The sequence below is a fragment of the Schistocerca americana genome, chromosome 4 (genome assembly GCF_021461395.2).
Source record: "Schistocerca americana isolate TAMUIC-IGC-003095 chromosome 4, iqSchAmer2.1, whole genome shotgun sequence".
NCBI classification, from domain to species: domain Eukaryota; kingdom Metazoa; phylum Arthropoda; class Insecta; order Orthoptera; family Acrididae; genus Schistocerca; species Schistocerca americana.
In genome coordinates this window covers 710,569,021-710,588,215 of record NC_060122.1, presented here as the reverse complement: position 1 = coordinate 710,588,215, position 19,195 = coordinate 710,569,021, and the positions used below count along the sequence as shown (strand labels likewise).

Below are 19,195 nucleotides of genomic sequence, written 5' to 3'. Positions count from 1 at the left end.
TCCTGAATAAACTAGCAGATGCGATCTGTAGCAAAGTCCTCAAAGAATACCTAAGAAACACCAGACAAAGACTCCGTACACCCTCCCTGTTCCGCCAGGCTGGAACCCGCCATGTTTTAGGACTTGACAACGCACCGATCATGAGAGTAGATATAGAGATAGATTAATTATAGGCTCAGAATTAGCATAATTAGATTAGCATAGAACTGCAGCGATAAAGTCATCGGCCAGCCTAGTGCCAGGGGCACTCCCACTGGGATTAGTTCAGTGGGAAAGGCCAGCAAAATTAGGTTTGTTTCTTCTGGCACACCTGTGACGCTGCAGGTAGAGTAGTCATAGTAATTTGTTAAAAGTAGTATCAAAGTCTAACAGTTGTAGAAAATTCAATCCAATTCTCATAACAACATGCGTAGTAAATAACAGTAGAATACTCTCCATAGTGGTGAAGGCATTATAGTATTAACCTGTAGTGTTAGAAAGTAAAAGCTGCAGATTGTCAATCGTAATAGTTAGAAATAGGACCTACCAATGTACTTAGGTAGTAGGATAATTTGTATAATTATAATGATTTGAATAAAGATTTAAAAAAAAAACACCCACTCAGCGTTGCAAATACGAGGTATGTCCGTAAAGCAAGCACCGATTTATATATTTTCATAAAAACATTTTTTCGAAGCAGAATTTATTTCTGCAGGAAAGAGCGTATCTTAAGCTATTTTTCTACGTAGTTGCCACTATTGTTCAGACATCTGTCGTAGAGGGAAACCAACTTTTTTATGGCCTCTACATAAAAAGATGCTGCCAGTGAATAAAACAAATTTTGGTACGCGCCTTGAGGCGCCGCAGCTAGTCGCCAATTTGTCTTTAAAGCTTTCTTGTATGAATGTATGTGGGCTCCAGTGTAAGCAGTCAGAATCTTATACGATCTGCAGACTTGCGTCATGACCATATGGCGTGACTGCAGCGTGTGAAAGTAGCGGAGAGGCGCTTACAGAGTAGTTACATTCTCTGGAACTATAAAAATTAATAACTGATCTAGAAATAGCCTGAGGAACTTCATATTAGGTACATAACCTTCTGTTGTGTAAAGGAACAATCTGTCAAAATCTGAAGTCAATAACTGTCATGATTTGGAAGTTGAAAAAAAAAAACCGAAAAGTCAGAAAAAAACGTAATTATCCGACACTTAAAAAACTAAATCAATATAGTTCACCAACTGTGACTATCTGAAAAGATATGATAACAACTTCAGTATTCAAATTTGGGAAGTTCTCATTTTAGAAAACCTTTCGTAATTTTGCTGTAGTAATAACTTTAAGAATTTCAAGTAGATATTTATGTTTTGTGTTAGGGTGAGTGTGAAAGAGAGTGTATGTGGGACATTCGCCAATATTAAATTTTCAGTCTGTAATTCTCTATAGGAACTTGCAAGTGTTCCAGCTTTGTATCGTGGGAACGAATCCACCAGTGGTTCTCCTACTAGTGGATGATGGATGTCCAAACATGTTTGAATACGTAAGAGACAGCCAGAACGTTCGCGACTATATAGTCAAATTCCAGACGTAAAGTACAGCTTAAAGTTTATTTCATTTTATTTGTTTAATAACAGAGTTTTGAGTTGCTTATTTTAATGACGTCATTGAGCTGAGAGCAGTGGTTGGTTCTTGCTAGATTTTGGCGCGAGCCGCGCCCTGAAAGTCAGTTCTGATTGGCCGCAATTCTGTACAGCCAATAAGAAGTGAGACGGTTTGCCACCTAATGCATGAGAGAGAGGTGCTTGTAGAGGCAGAGAGAAGAAGGAAGTGGTGGACTAGCTTTCAAAGGAGCCGGTCATGCTGAAAGTGTTCGAACGCATTACGTGCACAATGAAGAGATATTGTGACTTCCGCGTTTCGGTACAGTGATAAAGGTAGCTGGTGTTTACCATCAACTATTTGTGAAATTTTAAGAGTCGAGAGATATTTTGTTCTGGAGAAAATCGCGTGTGTAAACTTTGCACTAAAAGCTTGACGGTGCTAAGTAATCTTTTTTTACTGAGTATTTATGGTGAGCAAAATCTTTATTTAAAGACAACCACTGAATGCCGAGTGCAAAAGTAAATACCAGTTTATTGCCTGTGTTACTCTCGCAAATGATTTCGGAATTGGATAGGAAAAGTTCTGGCTGTTTGAGGGTGACGAGGACTGTGATCACGAACTTTAATGGTTTGAACACATGTGGGCTGATGATCTTGCTTAATAACAATAAAAAAATCCTAATGCAAGTTTAAAAGGACCTTTGAACTTAGAAATTTGAACAGCAACCCATTTCCGAATTATTCTTTAGAGTTCACAAGACTATTTTCAGCTTTTTGTACTTATAGCGGCCTCCGACGTGTAGTTATGAAATCTCAGTTTCTTCAACACTGCTTTTCTGTGATCTCTTAAGCAGATGCAGTCAGAAGTTACGTGTGCAGATCTGCAGCAGTATCGAGGAAGGTGGACAATTTATGTTGCAGAACCGCCGTCGATGTGCGAAAGAGCGCGTTACGTCGCAGCCTCGTACGACATAGTTCGTACTCTGTCGACCATTAAAATTTGCAACATCAGATCAAGTAAAGAAATTTTACTTATTATGCGTATACAATATAGTAGCAAGACTATATGATTAAATTTGTAGGTGATACGGGGGTGCACAGGGCGCAAAATTTAGTATACTGAGGTGCCAACACTGGCAGCTATAATGGCTCTAAACTGGACAGTCATAGAGTCCAAGTCACCTTGGGTGACAAATACGGATACTTCAGTATACTCTGCCTCCACTCTGCTGCAGAGTTCATCAATCGTAGTGGCTTGTGAGTCACGGATTGCCAAATTCTCGACAACCCGTGACAAAATATTTTCACTGTGTGGGAGATCTAGGGAACGTCCTGACCATGCCAACTGTCGATCAGTCTATGTTTCGAGGTAACTCATAACGACACGGGCAACATGTAGTGTTGCCTTATCTACTTGAAAGATCACGTCACAGAGACCTGGAATATGAGGCACGGCCTCTGGCCTTAACACGTCTGCTCTCTAAAGTAGCCGCTGTGTGAATCAAAGGTGACTGTGTTGTGTGCTCGATATCATCACTCCAGGTGACGGGCCAGTACGACGATGAGGAATGCTATGTGGCAACGTTCGTCCTTCTCGCGGCCTCCACACATCCATCCTCATCTACACAAATACTTCGCAAGTCATCGTAGGGTACGTGGCAGAGGGTACCTTATACAACTACTGGTCATTTCCTTTCCTGTTCCAGTCGCAAACAGAGCGAGAGAAAAATGACTGTCTGTATGCCTGCGTCTGAGTTTTCATTTCTCGTACCTTACCTTCGTTGTCCTTAGGCGAAATGTATGCTAGTTGCAACAGAATCGTTCACCAGTCACCTTCAAATGCCGGTTGTCTAAATTCGCTCAATAGCATTCCTCGAAAAGAACGCTGCCTTCCCTCCAGGGATTCCCACTTGAGTTCCCGAAGCATTTCTGTGGTACCAGAGTGTTTCTCGAACCTACTATAACAAATGTAATAGCCCACCCCTGAATTGCTTCGATGTCATCCTTTAATCCAGCCTGGTGCCAGATACCAAGCGTGTTAGTAGCTATCCTTTACAGATGAACCACACTTCCCTAAAATTCTCCCAATAAACCGAAGTCGATCATTCGCCTTTCCTGCCACGATCCTCACACGCTCGTTCCATTTCATATCGCTTTGCGAATTCACTTTCAGATATATGAACGACATAACTGACTCAAGCACGACACTACTAATACCGTATCCGAATATTTCGGATTGTTTTTCCTACTATCCTCACTGACTTACATTGTTCTATATTTAGATCTAACTGCCATTCGCCACACCAAATAGAAATTTCGTCCAAGCAATCTTGTGTGCTTCCGAACGTCGACACCTTCCCGCACACCAAAAAATCATAAGCAAACAGCCGTAGATTGTAGCCAACCCTGTCCGCCAGTTCATTTGTGTATATCGAAAATAATAGCCATCCTATCTCACTTCCCTGGGATATTCTTGACGATACCTTTGTATCTGATGAACACTCGCCGTCGAGGACAACGTACTGCGTTCCATAAATTAAGAAGTCTTCGAGCCACAAGCTCGTGAAGCTGTCTGTACGAGGGTGAGATAAATGAAAACCTTAAATTTGTAATAACAAATCGAAATTTCGCGCCGTTATCCTGTAAGTTGGTAAGCGTGCTACAAACAGCGTGCAGAATGGCCTGAAGGTGGCAGCATAGTGCAGATGCACACATTCGTCGCAGTATCAGTACAAAGATGGCCGCCCCACTTGCGACTTGCACCAGGGAATAACAACGTTCTGTTATTCGGTTTTTGCGTAGTGAAGGAGTGAAACGTACTGAAATTCATCGACGAATGAAGGTTCAGTACGGTGGTGCTTGTTTGTCACAGCAGCAAGTCTACGAATGGAGTAGGAAGTTCGCAAATGGTGTGGCTTCAGTGAAAGATGCTCCTCGTCCAGGTCAGGCACAGCGAGTTGTGACTCCACAGAACATTGCAGCAGTTGAAGCCATAGTGAAGGAAAACCGCCGAGTGACACTGAATGACATTGCAGCATGTTTACAGATTAGTCATGGGTCAGCACACCACATTGTGCATGATGTGCTCCAGTTTCACAAAGTGCCTGCAAGATGGGTGCCACGGCAGCTGACTCATGAAATGAGAGAACGACGTGTTGATGCTTGTGAAGAATTTCTTTGGCGCTGTGAACGAGAAGGTGTTGGCTTCCTTGCAAGAACCGTTACTGGGGACGAAACCTGGGTTCCCTTCCACCAACCGGAAACGAAGAGAGCGAGCGAGGAATGGCGCCATTCCTCATCAATAAAACCAAAGAAGTTTCGAACAGAACCATCAGCAGGGAAGGTTCTGCTGACTCTCTTTTGGGACGAAAAAGGCGTCACTTTGGAGCATTACATGCCTAGAGGGACCATTGTCAGCAGTGCGTCATACACAGATCTCCTTAAAAATCATCTGCGGCCTGCAATCAAATAAAAGCGACGTGGATTGCTGTCAGCAGGTGTCCTTTTGCAACATGACAATGCAAGGCCCCACACTGCCCGTACAATAGTTGCAACAATCACAGACCTGCATTTTGAGTGTCTTCCTCATCCACCATACTCACCAGACCTTGTCCCAAGTGATTTGAACCACTCAAAGACGCAATGGGAGGAAAGAAGTTCCGTTCTGATGAAGAGGTACGCTACGCCGTGCATGAGTGGTTGCGCGGACTACCAAAAGAACTTTTTCTAAAGGAAGTTATGCACTTTGTAAGCGCTGGAGGACTTGCATTGAGCGTGGAGGAGATTATGTTGAGAAGTGATACAGCTTTGTACCACTTCTGCAGAATAAATAATATTTAAAAAATATTTAAGTTTTTCATTTGACTCATCCTCGTAGAACCAAGTGCCCGATGTACAGTGGCGTCGTTGGAAGCGCTGCTCTCCTCTGCCAAGTAAAGGCAGGTGGCGACTGAGTCACTGAGCTGAGAATCCGTGGACGTCGTCGCACTGTCCCTGTCGGTACTTGTCTTTCTGCAGTAAAGCGCATTTTCTGACACGAGATACGTAACGCAGCTCTACTATCTTGCATGGCTGATCAAACCATGCGTGTGTCCTGTCAGCTGCACGTCGCGTGGGGCAAATGAAGTTCTGCGTAGCGTTGAGCAAGGCTCTCCTGATCTCACTAATTCCATAAACCTCAGTCTTAATAGGCGTCGATTCTACCACTATCGAATGTCAGTAAGTGCTGGCAAGTGTTTTTCCTTCTTATAGGAGGCTTAACACGACCTTCTCACAAACAAGACTGAAAAGTGGTTTCTGGATGAGAAATCCGCTGTGTGTCGTATTTTACGAACTATAAGACGCAATTTTTTCTTCGAAAAATTGCCTCCAAACTTCACGTACGTCTTACACTCGAAATTAATATAAAAATGTCAAGTATTTGATTTAAAATTCCCGCCAGTCTTATGAATGGGCATAAATTTGACGCTGCGGGAAACATATCTCTATCTGACAACATTGGATTCAAGAGGCAGCAGCAGTGCACCGATGCGACGAACGTGAGTTGCGGGAATTCACAAGCTTGCTAACACTGTCTTCCTTCCACCCTGCCATCACAAACCGAGAACACTGTCTAGCCTACGATGCGTCATTGCAGTCTACGGTGCCAGTGAACTTGAATTGAAAGTGATTTGTGTTATCGGTAACAGTACAATATTTTCGTTAGTAGCCAGATTCTCAATGGAAAAAAAATGAAAGGTATTCGTATGTCGCTGGTATAAATTGAAAGTAATAGCATATGCAGAAGAATATGGAAACAGAGCAGCTCAGACGCATTTGCTGCCCACCAACAGAAAAAAGAATTCCCGATTGGCGGGCTAGAAACGAAAAACTGAAAAAAATGAGGAAAAATAAATTTGGAAATAGAGGACTGAATGCAAAATGGCCAAAACTAGATGATGACATACTGAAATGGACTCAAGGGCTCCGCCAAAATAGCATAGGAATTAATACAAAAATCATTCAAATACACGCTCGTAAGCTAGCGCTTCAATGGAACTTAACAGTTGGTTGGTGCTACAGGTTTACGAAGCGTCATGGCACCGTAGACTGCAAAGTGTAGGATACACGAGGAAGAACAATCCAATGAAATGTTGTGAGTTCCTCCCAGGTACGCAGACTTGTACGAGCCTTTGCGTTGTCATGAAGGAGGAGTTCGTTTACACTTTTGTGGCGACGAATATACTAAAGTCGTTTCTTCAGTGTCCTCAATGCAGCACAATACACTTCAGAGTTCATCGTTGCACCACGAGAGAGGGCATCAAACAGAATAAGCCCTTCAGAGTCCCAGAAGATCGTTGCCTTGACTTTACCAGCTGAGGGTGCGGCTCCGAACTTTTTCTTCAGAGGAGAGGTTGTGTGGCGCCACTCCATGGATTGTCGTTCTGTTTCCGGTTTGAAGTGAAGAACCCATGTTTCATTGCCTCTGACGATGTTCGACAAAAAATTGTCACGATCAGTCTCGTAACGCTCAAGCAGCTCCGCGCAAATGGTTCTTTGTTGCCCTTTATGGTCTTCTGTCAGGTGGCGAGGAATCCAGCGGCCACACACCTTTGAGTACCCCATCTGGTGGACGAGTGTGTCAGCACTGCCAAGAGAGATGTCTAGTTGAGCATCCGTGATCCGTCATGGTCATTCCATACAACCAACTGGCATATATGCACACTTCAGTGCACTGACATACGTACATGAAGGACGGTCACATGACTGTTATCTACCAGTTCTCGTCTACAGAGCTCCAAAAGGACCAATGTGCCAATCCCTTGGTGCAACAATAAGGTTACACCAAGGGATTGGCTCCGTCGTCGACCACGGAGTGATGTCTCCTCGTGAAAAGAGCACATTGGTCGTTTTGGAGCTCTGTAGACGAGAACTGGTAGATAACAGTCATGTGATCGTCCTTCATATACGTACGTCATTGCACTGAAGTGTGCGTATATGCCAGTTGGTTGAATGGAATCACCATGACGATGAGGGTCGGCGTGAAGACATGACAGAATGGCAGGCAGAAGCTATCGTGCTTGGAGCTGCCCCCGAACTGCCCACTTTGTTGGTGTGTCGATGAAGATTGTGCAACATGTATACAAGGAATAGTGTAGCTATCGCAACCATCTAACGTGACGTAACAACGGTGGTGGTATAAAGATCCTAACTGACATGGAACAGAGACGAGTGTCACGCCTTGTCTGTGGGTTTCAAGCCCGATAGTAGTTGCTACTACACTCCTGGAAATTGAAATAAGAACACCGTGAATTCATTGTCCCAGGAAGGGGAAACTTTATTGACACATTCCTGGGGTCATATACATCACACGATCACACTGACAGAACCACAGGCACATAGACACAGGCAACAGAGCATGCACAATGTCGGCACTAGTACAGTGTATATCCACCTTTCGCAGCAATGCAGGCTGCTATTCTCCCATGGAGACGATCGTAGAGATGCTGGATGTAGTCCTGTGGAACGGCTTGCCATGCCATTTCCACCTGGCGCCTCAGTTGGACCAGCGTTCGTGCTGGACGTGCAGACCGCGTGAGACGACGCTTCATCCAGTCCCAAACATGCTCAATGGGGGACAGATCCGGAGATCTTGCTGGCCAGGGTAGTTGACTTACACCTTCTAGAGCACGTTGGGTGGCACGGGATACATGCGGACGTGCATTGTCCTGTTGGAACAGCAAGTTCCCTTGCCGGTCTAGGAATGGTAGAACGATGGGTTCCATGACGGTTTGGATGTACCGTGCACTATTCAGTGTCCCCTCGACGATCACCAGTGGTGTACGGCCAGTGTAGGAGATCGCTCCCCACACCATGATGCCGGGTGTTGGCCCTGTGTGCCTCGGTCGTATGCAGTCCTGGTTGTGGCGCTCACCTGCACGGCGCCAAACACGCATACGACCATCATTGGCACCAAGGCAGAAGCGACTCTCATCGCTGAAGACGACACGTCTCCATTCGTCCCTCCATTCACGCCTGTCGCGACACCACTGGAGGCGGGCTGCACGATGTTGGGGCGTGAGCGGAAGACGGCCTAACGGTGTGCGGGACCGTAGCCCAGCTTCATGGAGACGGTTGCGAATGGTCCTCGCCGATACCCCAGGAGCAACAGTGTCCCTAATTTGCTGGGAAGTGGCGGTGCGGTCCCCTACGGCACTGCGTAGGATCCTACGGTCTTGGCGTGCATCCGTGCGTCGCTGCGGTCCGGTCCCAGGTCGACGGGCACGTGCACCTTCCGCCGACAACTGGCGACATCATCGATGTACTGTGGAGACCTCACGCCCCACGTGTTGAGCAATTCGGCGGTACGTCCACCCGGCGTCCCGCATGCCCACTATACGCCCTCGCCCAAAGTCCGTCAATTGCACATACGGTTCACGTCCACGCTGTCGCGGCATGCTACCAGTGTTAAAGACTGCGATGGAGCTCCGTATGCCACGGCAAACTGGCTGACACTGACGGCGGCGGTGCACAAATGCTGCGCAGCTAGCGCCATTCGACGGCCAACACCGCGGTTCCTGGTGTGTCCGCTGTGCCGTACGTGTGATCATTGCTTGTATAACCCTCTCGCAGTGTCCGGAGCAAGTATGGTGGGTCTGACACACCGGTGTCAATGTGTTCTTTTTTCCATTTCCAGGAGTGTATTAGTGAGAGCCAATCTCAACCAATTTCCAAGCGAAAATATAGAAAGAAACTTTGTGCAGTGGACATTTGGAGTCAGGCATTTCGCAAAAGGCAGTTTCTCGCAGCAACACATAAAGCTGCACACTGTCAATGTTCCGGCCGGCCGATGTGGCCGAACGGTTCTAGGCGCTACAGTCTGGAACCGCGCGACCGCTGCGGTCGCAGGTTCGAATCCTGCCTCGGGCATGGATGTGTGGATGTCCTTAGGTTAGTTAGGTTTAAGTAGTTCTAAGTTCTAGGGGACTGATGACCTCAGAAGTTAAGTCCCATAGTGCTCAGAGCCATTTGAACCATTTTTGTCAGTGTTCCAAACAATACAAAATTTGGAGTGCAGTGTGGTCTGACAAGTAATAATTTTTGCTTCTTTTCATATGATGCAAGGCGTCGAGTGCACCGACAGTCGAATGAGGCGCGTAACCTGGGGTGTGCTGAGGTCGTATTTCGGGCTGTCGGTGGTTGTGTGAAGCACTGGGAATGGTTTTCGTAGCGTGAGTTCGGCTCACTCACTCGTGAAAATGAACCAGGGTGTTTATTACAACAATCTCGGTGACCAGAGATGTCCATTTCCTTTATATTTTCATGATGAGCATGCTGTGGATACTCTCGTCTTCCAAAACTACAAAAGCCAGGTTCGCAGACCTAGATAGATAGGTTCTTAGTATGACAAACACTAAAGCATTCTATCGTACCTCGACAGCCTCGCTAAGCCACCCGATCCTACGATTTTAGAACAGGGGGTGAGATGTAGGAGTTACTGTCCCGGCAGTTTGGTAGGTCTACATCATCATGGAATGGCTTCAGCAGGACATGACGTACTTTAAGGAACTTGACGACTCTCTGCCCCACGAAACTGAGATCCTTATCAGGTTAAAGGCGACGTTAGACGATATTAGGGTGACTCCTTTTTTTCCAGATATGCTTACCTCGTATTACAATGAGGTGGCAAAAGTCATGGGCTACCTCTTAACGTCGTTTCGGCCCTCCTTTAGCCTAGTGTAGTGCTGCAACTCGATGGAAGTCCCCTGCACAAATACTGCGCCTTGCTGCCCTCATGTTGTTGTTGTTGTGGTCTTCAGTCCTGAGACTGGTTTGATGCAGCTCTCCATGCTACTCTATCCTGTGCAAGCTTTTTCATCTCCTAGTACCTACTGCAACCTACATCCTTCTGAATCTGTTTAGTGTATTCATCTCTTGGTCTCCCTCTACGATTTTTACCCTCCACGCTGCCCTCCAATACTAAATTGGTGATACCTTGATGCCTCAGAACATGTCCTACCAACCGATCCCTTCTTCTGGTCAAGTTGTGCCACAAATTTCTCTTCTCCCCAATCCTATTCAATACTTCCTCATTAGTTATGTGATCTACCCATCTAATCCTCAGCATTCTTCTGTAGCACCACATTTCGAAAGCTTCTATTCTCTTCTTGTCCAAACTATTTATCGTCCATGTTTCACTTCCGTACGTGGCTACACTCCATACGAATACTTTCAGAAATGACTTCCTGACACTTAAATCAATACTGGATGTTAACAAATTTCTCTTCTTCAGAAACGCTTTCCTTGCCATTGCCAGCCTACATTTTATATCCTCTCTACTTCGACCATCATCAGTTATTTTGCTCCCCAAATAGCAAAACTCCTTTACTACTTTTAGTGCCTCATTTCCTAATCTAATTCCCTCAGCATCACCCGACTTAATTCGACTACATTCCATTATCCTCGTTTTGCTTTTGTTGATGTTCATCTTATATCCTCGTTTCAAGACACTGTCCATTCCGTTCAACTGCTCTTCCAAGTCCTTTGCTGTCTCTGACAGAATTACAATGTCATCGGCGAACCTCAAAGTTTTTATTTCTTCTCCATGAATTTTAATACCTACTCCGAATTTTTCTTTTGTTTCCTTTACTGCTTGCTCAATATACAGGTTGAACAACATCGGGGAGAGGCTACAACTCTGTCTTACTCCCTTCCCAACCACTGCTTCCCTTTCATGTCCCTCGACTCTTATAACTGCCATCTGGTTTCTGTACAAATAGTAAATAGCCTTTCGCTCCCTGTATTTTACCCCTGCCACCTTTAGAATTTGAAAGAGAGTATTCCAGTCAACATTGTCAAAAGCTTGCCATTGCCTTCATAGCCGTCCGTAATAGCGGAAGTGTTGCTGATGCAGGAAGTTGTGCACGAACAGATCTCTCGATTCTGTCCCGTCAGTGTTCGGTGGGATTTACGTCGTGCGATCTGGAGGCCAAATCATTCTCTACAGAATGTTTTTCAAACCAATTGTGAACAATTGTGGCCCGATGACACGGCGCATTGTCATCCATAAAAATTCCATCGTTGTTTGGGATCATGAAGACCATGAATGGCTGCAAATGGTCTCCAAGGAGTTGAGTTGGACCAGAGAACCCAGTCCATTTCATGTAAGCACGGCCCACAGCATTATGGATCCACCACCAACTTACATGATGCCTTGTTGGCAGCCTGGGTCCATGGTGTCGTGAGGTGTGCGCCACTCTAGAACACAACCATCAGCTCTTGCCAACTGAAATCGTGACTCATCTGGCAATACCACTGTTTTCCAGTCGTCTACGGTTCAATCAATATGGCCACGAGCTCGGTAGAGGCGGTGGAGGCGGTGTCGTGCTATTATCAAAGGTACTCGCGTCGGTCGTCTGCTGCCGTAGCCCATTAACGCTGCATTTCGCCGCACTGTTGTAGTGCTTCGAGAATTTTGGGGTAAATTCTAGAAACACTTGGCTCTCCGCCGTCTCGAACACCCGATATTTTAATGACGAGGGTGAGCGAGCCTATTTACTGCGCCACACTTATCTGTGTGTGCAGGAGGGACAGCTGTCACGAGAAGCCAGGAGCTGCCTCAGACGAGCGGCCTCGACAAGTCGTTACCAGCAGCGCCTTGGAATTTATATCAAAAAAGTCAAAGAGTGTTTTTATAATGTTCCGTGGTTTGTGGTGTCATGTGGATTGTTACAGAGACAGATGAAGAGTATATTCTATTGAGACTCTTACTTCATGTCTTGGCATGAGGCAGCACATATGTAATTGTATGGGTGTTTTGTCGATTCTGACATTTATCTTGGAATCAGTTGGCTTGCTGGAGCTTGTACAGAATAATTGTTACTTTGGGGATGAGAGTTGAAAATATATTGTTGTTGAACTGAAAAGATTCTACGAGTACATGATTTATTTCAAGAATAGAGAGTTTGTTAATATTATTCCCTTTAACCTGATACAGTCTTCAGAGAAGAACTAAACGGTGAGAGTGACGTAGCTGATGACCCAAAGAAGAGGATCGGCTGCAGGCACAACATATGAGTCGACTGGAAGAGACATATGAGTCGTGCAACCCAACACAGCTGTCTCTTGTCGTCCAAGAAAGCGTTAGACTGTCTAACAGATACGTTCATCGTACGTCCCACATTGATTTCTGCGGTTATTTCATGCAGTGTTGCGTGTTTGTTGTGATTGACAGCTCTAGGCAAAAACCGCTGCTCTCGGCTGTTAAGTGAAAGCCTTCGGTCACTGCATTGTCTGCGGTGAGAGGTAAAGCCTGAAGTATGGTGTTCTCAGCACACTGTTGGCACTGTGGATCGCGGAATACTGAATTCCCTGACGATTTTCAAAATGGAATGTCCTATGCGTCTAGCTCAAAGTGCTGCTCTGCATGCATTGTCTTTTAATTCCTATTGTGCGGCCTTAATCACGTCTGAAACCTTTCCACGTGAATCTCGTGAGTTCGAGGGTCACTCCAAAAGAAACGCACACAATTTTTGTGAAAATACAGTTTTCATTCTGCATGTGTGAAAGTTTTACAGTGTGTAGATACATCCTTCCCGCTTGTTTTCAAACTTAGTTCAACCTGTTCCCGTGAGTGGCGCCGTCACAGCATGTATTCAAGATGGCTGCTACACTTTACGTTCGTCAGAAGCAACGTGCCGTCATAGAATTTCTGTGCTGTGAAAAGGAGGCAGTGGGAAACATCCACAAGAGGTTGAAAAAGGTGTACAGAGATGTTGCTGTCGATCGCAGTACAGTTAGTCGGTGGGCAAGCAGGTTACGTGATGAAAGCGGGCACGGCAATATTAAGGATTGTCCTGGCAACGGCAGGCCTCGTACTGCACACACTCCAGACAATGTGCAGAGGGTTAACGAATTGGTGATTGCTGACAGACGCATCACAGTGAACGAATTGTCACCCAACGTTGGGATTGGGGAAGGAAGTGTTTGCAGCATACTGAAAGTGTTGGCATTAAAAAAGGTTTGTGCCAGGTGGGTTCCCAGGACGCTGACAGTGGCTCACAAAGAAAAAAGAAAAATTGTATGCAGCGAACATTTGGAACAGTACGAGAATGGTGGAGATGAATTTCTTGGAAGAATTGTGACAGGTGATGAAACATGGCTCCATCATTTTCCACCACAGATGGCGAGGCAGTCAATGGAGTGGCATCCTACAAATTCACCCAACAACAAAAAATTCAAAGCCACAACTTCTGCTGGAAAAATTATGGCTACAGTGTTTTTCGATTCGGAAGGACTCTTGCTTGTGGACATCATGCCAAGTGGAACAACCATAAATTCTGATGCATATGTGACGACACTGAAGAAACTTCAAGCTCGATTGAGTCGTGTTCGACCACATCGGCAAAAGCAGGATGTTTTGCTGTTGCACGACAATGCACAGCCACATGTCAGTCAAAAAACCATGGAAGCGATCACAAAACTCAGATGGACAACACTGAAACACCCGCCTTACAGTCCTGACCTGGCTCCATGTGACTATCATATCTTTGGGAAACTGAAAGACTCTCTTCGTGGAACAAGGTTTGAAGATGACGACTCCCTCGTGCACACTGCCAAACAGTGGCTCCAACAGGTTGGTCCAGAATTTTAGTGTGCGAGCACACAGACGCTGGTTCTAAGATGGCGTAAGGCAGTTGAGAGGGATGGAAATTATGTGGAGAAATGAAAATATTGTTCTTAAAGGATGTATCTACACACTGTAAAACTTTCAAACATGTAGAATAAAAGATGGATCTAAAAAAAATAGTGTCCATTTCTTTTGGAGTGACCCTCGTAAAAATGGCAGCTGCACCAATGCATTGGCCTTTTATGCCGTCCGCTGTGGCCGAGCGATTCTAGGCTCTACAGTCTGGAACCGCGCGACCGCTACGGTCGCAGGTTCGAATCCTGCCTCGGGCATGGACGTGTGTGATGTCTGTAGGTTAGTTAGGTTTAAGTAGTTCTAAGTTCTAGGGGACTGATGACCTCAGAAGTTAAGTCCCTTAGTGCTCAGAGCCATTTGAACCATTTTTTGCCCTTTTATACCTTGTGTACGCGATACTACCGCCATGTGTATATGAGCTTGTCGCTACCCTACGACTCTTGTCACCTCAGTATAGGTGGATTTTCGTGTTAGTATTCCCCCTGGCAGTAGAGAATTCCAGGCATATTGTGAGTTCGACTGTGTTTGCAGGGGCATACCTGCTGCTGGACGTGGACATCGGCACGTTCTGGCTGCAGCGGCTGCGGCGCACGCTGCCGCGCTTGCTGCCGGAGGGCGTGGTGCCCTGGGCGTCCAACGTGGACGTGGACGCCCACAGCCTGCTGGCGCAGGTCGTGCTGGCCGACGCTCAGGGGTTCTCCGGCGCCAGCGCCGACGCCGCCGAGGACCTGGCCGACGCCCTGCTCGCAGGTGCCCGTACAAACTAACTGCTCGCCACGCTTCCTGTTGTTTTTGGCCGGAAGCCTCTTCCCCAGGAATTACAGGAATTCGTTACGTACGGCCAACTTCGTATCAGAGATAGAAGTAAACTTGCATTCTCACTGTAAACCAACCAGCTCAACGCCCGCTGCTTCGCATGCTCTGCACAGATATTTTTGTGTTGCTCTAATCGATTTTTTGTGTTGTTCACAAATTGCTACACCTTCACTCTAATTAAGGCCATAAAAGTGTAGTCTTTTCCAAATGTAATTCTGTCCAAACGGCGAGTCTGGTAGCTGGAGCCACAAGGTTTTTGTTAATCATAACTTTTGCGTTCTTGTGGTGATACACTACTGGCCATTAAAATTGCTACACCAAGGAGAGATGCAGATGATAAACGGGTATTCATTGGACAAATATATTATACTAGTTCTGACATATGATTACATTATTACGCAATTTGGGTGCATAGATCCTGAGAAATCAGCACCCAGAACAACCACCTCTGGCCGTAATAACGGCCTTGATACGCCTATGCATTGAGTCAAACAGAGCTTGGATGGCGTGTACAGGTACAGCTGCCCATGCAGCTTCAACATGATACCACAGTTCATCAAGAGTAGTGACTGGCGTATTGTGACGAGCCAGTTGATCGGCCACCATTGACCAGACGTTTTCAATTGGTGAGAGATCTGGAGAATGTGCTGGCCAGGACAGCTGTCAAACATTTTTTGTATCCAGAAAGGCCTCTACAGGACCTGCAACATGCGGTCGTGCATTATCCTGCAAAAGTGTAGGGTTTCGCTGAGATCGAATGAAGGGTAGAGCCACATCTGAAATGTAACTTCCACTGTTCAAAGTGCCCTCAATGCGAACAAGAGGTGACCGAGACGTGTAACCAATGGCACCCCATACCATCACGCCGGGTGATACGTCAGTATGGCAATGACGAATACACGCTTCCAATGTATGTTCACCGCGATGTCGCCAAACACGGATGCGACCATCACGGTGCTGTAAACAGAACCTGGATTCGTCCGAAAAAATGACGTTTTGCCATTCGTGCACCCAGGTTCGTCGTTGAGTACACCATCGCAGGCGCTACTGTCTGTGATGCAGCTTCAAGGGTAACCGCAGCCATGGTCTCCGAGCTGATAGCCCATGCTGCTGCAAACGTTGTCGAACTGTTCGTGCAGATGGTTGTTGTCTTGGAAATGTCTCATGTGTTGACTCAGGGATCGAGACGTGGCTGCACGATCCGTTACAACCATGCGGATAAGATGCCTGTCATCTCGACTGATACGAGGCCGTTGGGATCCAGCACGGCGTTCCGTATTACCCTCCTGAACCCACCGATTCCATATTCTGCTAACCGTCATTGGATCTCGACCAACGCGAGCAGCAATGTCGCGATAGGATAATGCGCAATCGCGATAGGCTACAATCCGACTTTTATCAAAGTCGGAAACGTGGCGGTACGCCGCCTTACACGAGGCATCACCACAACGTTTCACCAGCGCCAACCTTGTGTGAATGCTCTGAAAAGCTAATCGTCTGCATATCATAGCATCTTCTTCCTGTCGGTTAAATTTCGCGTCTGTAGGACGTCATCTTCGTGGTGTAGCAATTTGAATGGCCGATAGTGTATTTCCATAGAAACTTTCACCCCCTAACACAAATTTCTGTATATTTAACTGAGAAATGAAATACCAGTTTTCATAGATTTAGCGTTTTTTTTTTAATTTTAGGAAGTATTTTCTTAAAAATTTTCATTCCCTATTTCACACTCTCAGGGGTTGAATTTACAAAAAAACAGTCAAACGTGTATATTTTCCTGATAGGGATAGCAAATTTTCATAGATTTAGCGTTGAAAATGCTTTCATAATGAAATATTTTCACAAAGCATTTCATCCTCTATTCCACTCGCAAATGGAGCTGAATTTCCAAAACCACTGAAACAAGTATTTTATATTTCTGAACGAGGAGTCATATACCAATTTTCATAGATGTAGCCGTAAAAATGCCTTAGTTATTCTTTAATAACGAATTATTCTCAAAAAAACCTTCACTATTGTACTCCTTAATGGCTGAATTTCCAAAGATCCTGAAACACACATTTTTTAAATTTCTAACTGAGGAACCAGATACCAATTTTCGTAGTTTTGACTTCGAACTTCACCCCCTTGGGAGTGGAATTTGTAATAATCCCTTCTTAAACTATGCTTACAGTGTAAGATCCACATCCGCTGCAAATTTCAAGTTTCTATCCTTGGTGGTTTTGACTGGGCAGTGATAAGTCAGTCAGACATTGCCTTTTATACAATACATATATACTATTTGAGCAAAAGTATCCGGACACCACCAAAAACGTACGTTTTTCATATTGTGCTGCCATCTACTGCCACGTACTACATATCAGCGACTTCAGTAGTGATTAGACATCGTGAGAGAGCAGAGTGGGGAGCTCCGCGGATCTCATGGACTTCCAACGTTGTCAGGTGACTGGGTGTCGCTTGTGTCATACGTCTGTACGCGAGCTATCCACACTCCTAAACATCCCTAGGTCCACTGTTTTCGATGTGATAGTGAAGTAGAAACGTGAAGGGACACGTACAAAAACATACAGGCCGACCTCATCTGTTGACTGACAGAGACCGCCGACAGTTGAAGAGGGTCATAATGTGTAATAGGCAGACATCCATCCAGATCATCACACAGGAATTCCAAACTGCATCAGGATCCATTGCAAGTAGTGTAGTGCCACTGTGTAGTCCCAGCAATAAAATTCGGAGGTGGTGGTGTTATGGTGCTGTCTTGTTTTTCATGGAGGGGGTTCGACCCCTTGTTGTTTTGCGTGGCACTATCACAGCACAGGCCTACATTCATGTTTTAATCACCTTCTTGCTTCCCACTGATGAAGAGCAATTCGAGGATGGCTATTGCATCTTTGGTTCAAATGGCTCTGAGCACTATGGGACTTAACAGCTGAGGTCATCAGTCCCAGCTGAGGTCATCAGTCCCCTAGAACTTAGAACTACTTAAACCTAACTAACCTAAGGACATCACACAACACCCAGTCATCACGAGGCAGAGAAAATCCCTAACCCCGCCGGGAATCGATCCCGGGAACCCGGGCGCGGGAAGCGAGAACGCTACCGCACGACCACGAGCTGCGGACGCTGTTGCATCTTTCAACACGATCGAGCACCTGTTCATAATGCACGGCCTGTGGCGGAGTGGTTAGACGACAATAATATCCCTGTAATGGACTGGCTGCACAGAGTCCTGACCTGAATCCAATAGAACATCCTTGGGATGTTTTGGAACGCCGACTTCGTGCCAGGCCTCACCGACTGACATCGATACCTCTCCTTAGTGCAGCACTCCGTGAAGAATAGGGTGTCATTCCCCAATAAACCTTCCACACCAGATTGAACATATGCCTACGAGAGTGGAAGCTGTCATCAAGGTGGGCCAACACCACACTTAATTCCAGCATTACCGATGGAGGGCGCCACGAATTTGTAAGTCATTTTCAGCCAGGTTTCCGGATACTTTTGATCACATGGTGTAGATAGATAGCCGACGCTGTGTCTCCATTTGTGAGTTGGGCAATGCTGTTTGCATATGTTCTCTATTCTGCCAACATACCCGAAGGGTCATTACAAGCTTAGACTTTGGTGCATTCTCACTTAACGGCAAGAAGGGCTGCCAGCGCGGTAAGATGACCGCCAAAGCGACGTACACCTCAGCGACGTCACCAAAATTTCGACCGCTACCTTGAGACACCGAAACACTGAAGAGCTTCCTCTTAGCGATAATCCGCGGTCAACATGAGCTGATTTTCTATGCCTACAAATCATGGCTCGTAGGTACCCTGAAGAGGATGCACGTTTCCTTTTTAGGGTCAGCTGGGAGGGCTGTTACTCAGACAGTAACTAAACGCCGCCAGACCTGCAGTTTGGCGTCTAGGCGTCCACTACGAGCAACAGTACCGTTTAGTACTACGCTGCGGATAAATTTTGAGTTGAAGAAAAACCAGAATGGAATGTGATCAGTGGTACAGGGTCCTCTTCACCGTTGAGTGCAACACTTTTCTGTCGCCTGATGATGATTGTGTAATGAAGGCATCATCGTATATAAGAGACAAGCAGGACTAAGGGTTCAGCGGGGAGGT

At 45.9% G+C, this 19,195-nt stretch overlaps 1 protein-coding gene across 1 annotated transcript in view; it reads left to right on the top strand.

Moving 5' to 3' along the window:
- The window catches only part of LOC124612602 (protein amnionless), a 117,909-nt gene that overhangs the window by 60,640 nt on the left and 38,074 nt on the right, over window positions 1-19,195 (top strand). Inside the window, exon 5 of the mRNA XM_047140892.1 lies at window positions 14,790-15,008. Within this exon, the coding sequence (XP_046996848.1) occupies window positions 14,790-15,008 (219 nt within the window). The remainder of the gene's footprint in view (window positions 1-14,789; window positions 15,009-19,195) is intronic.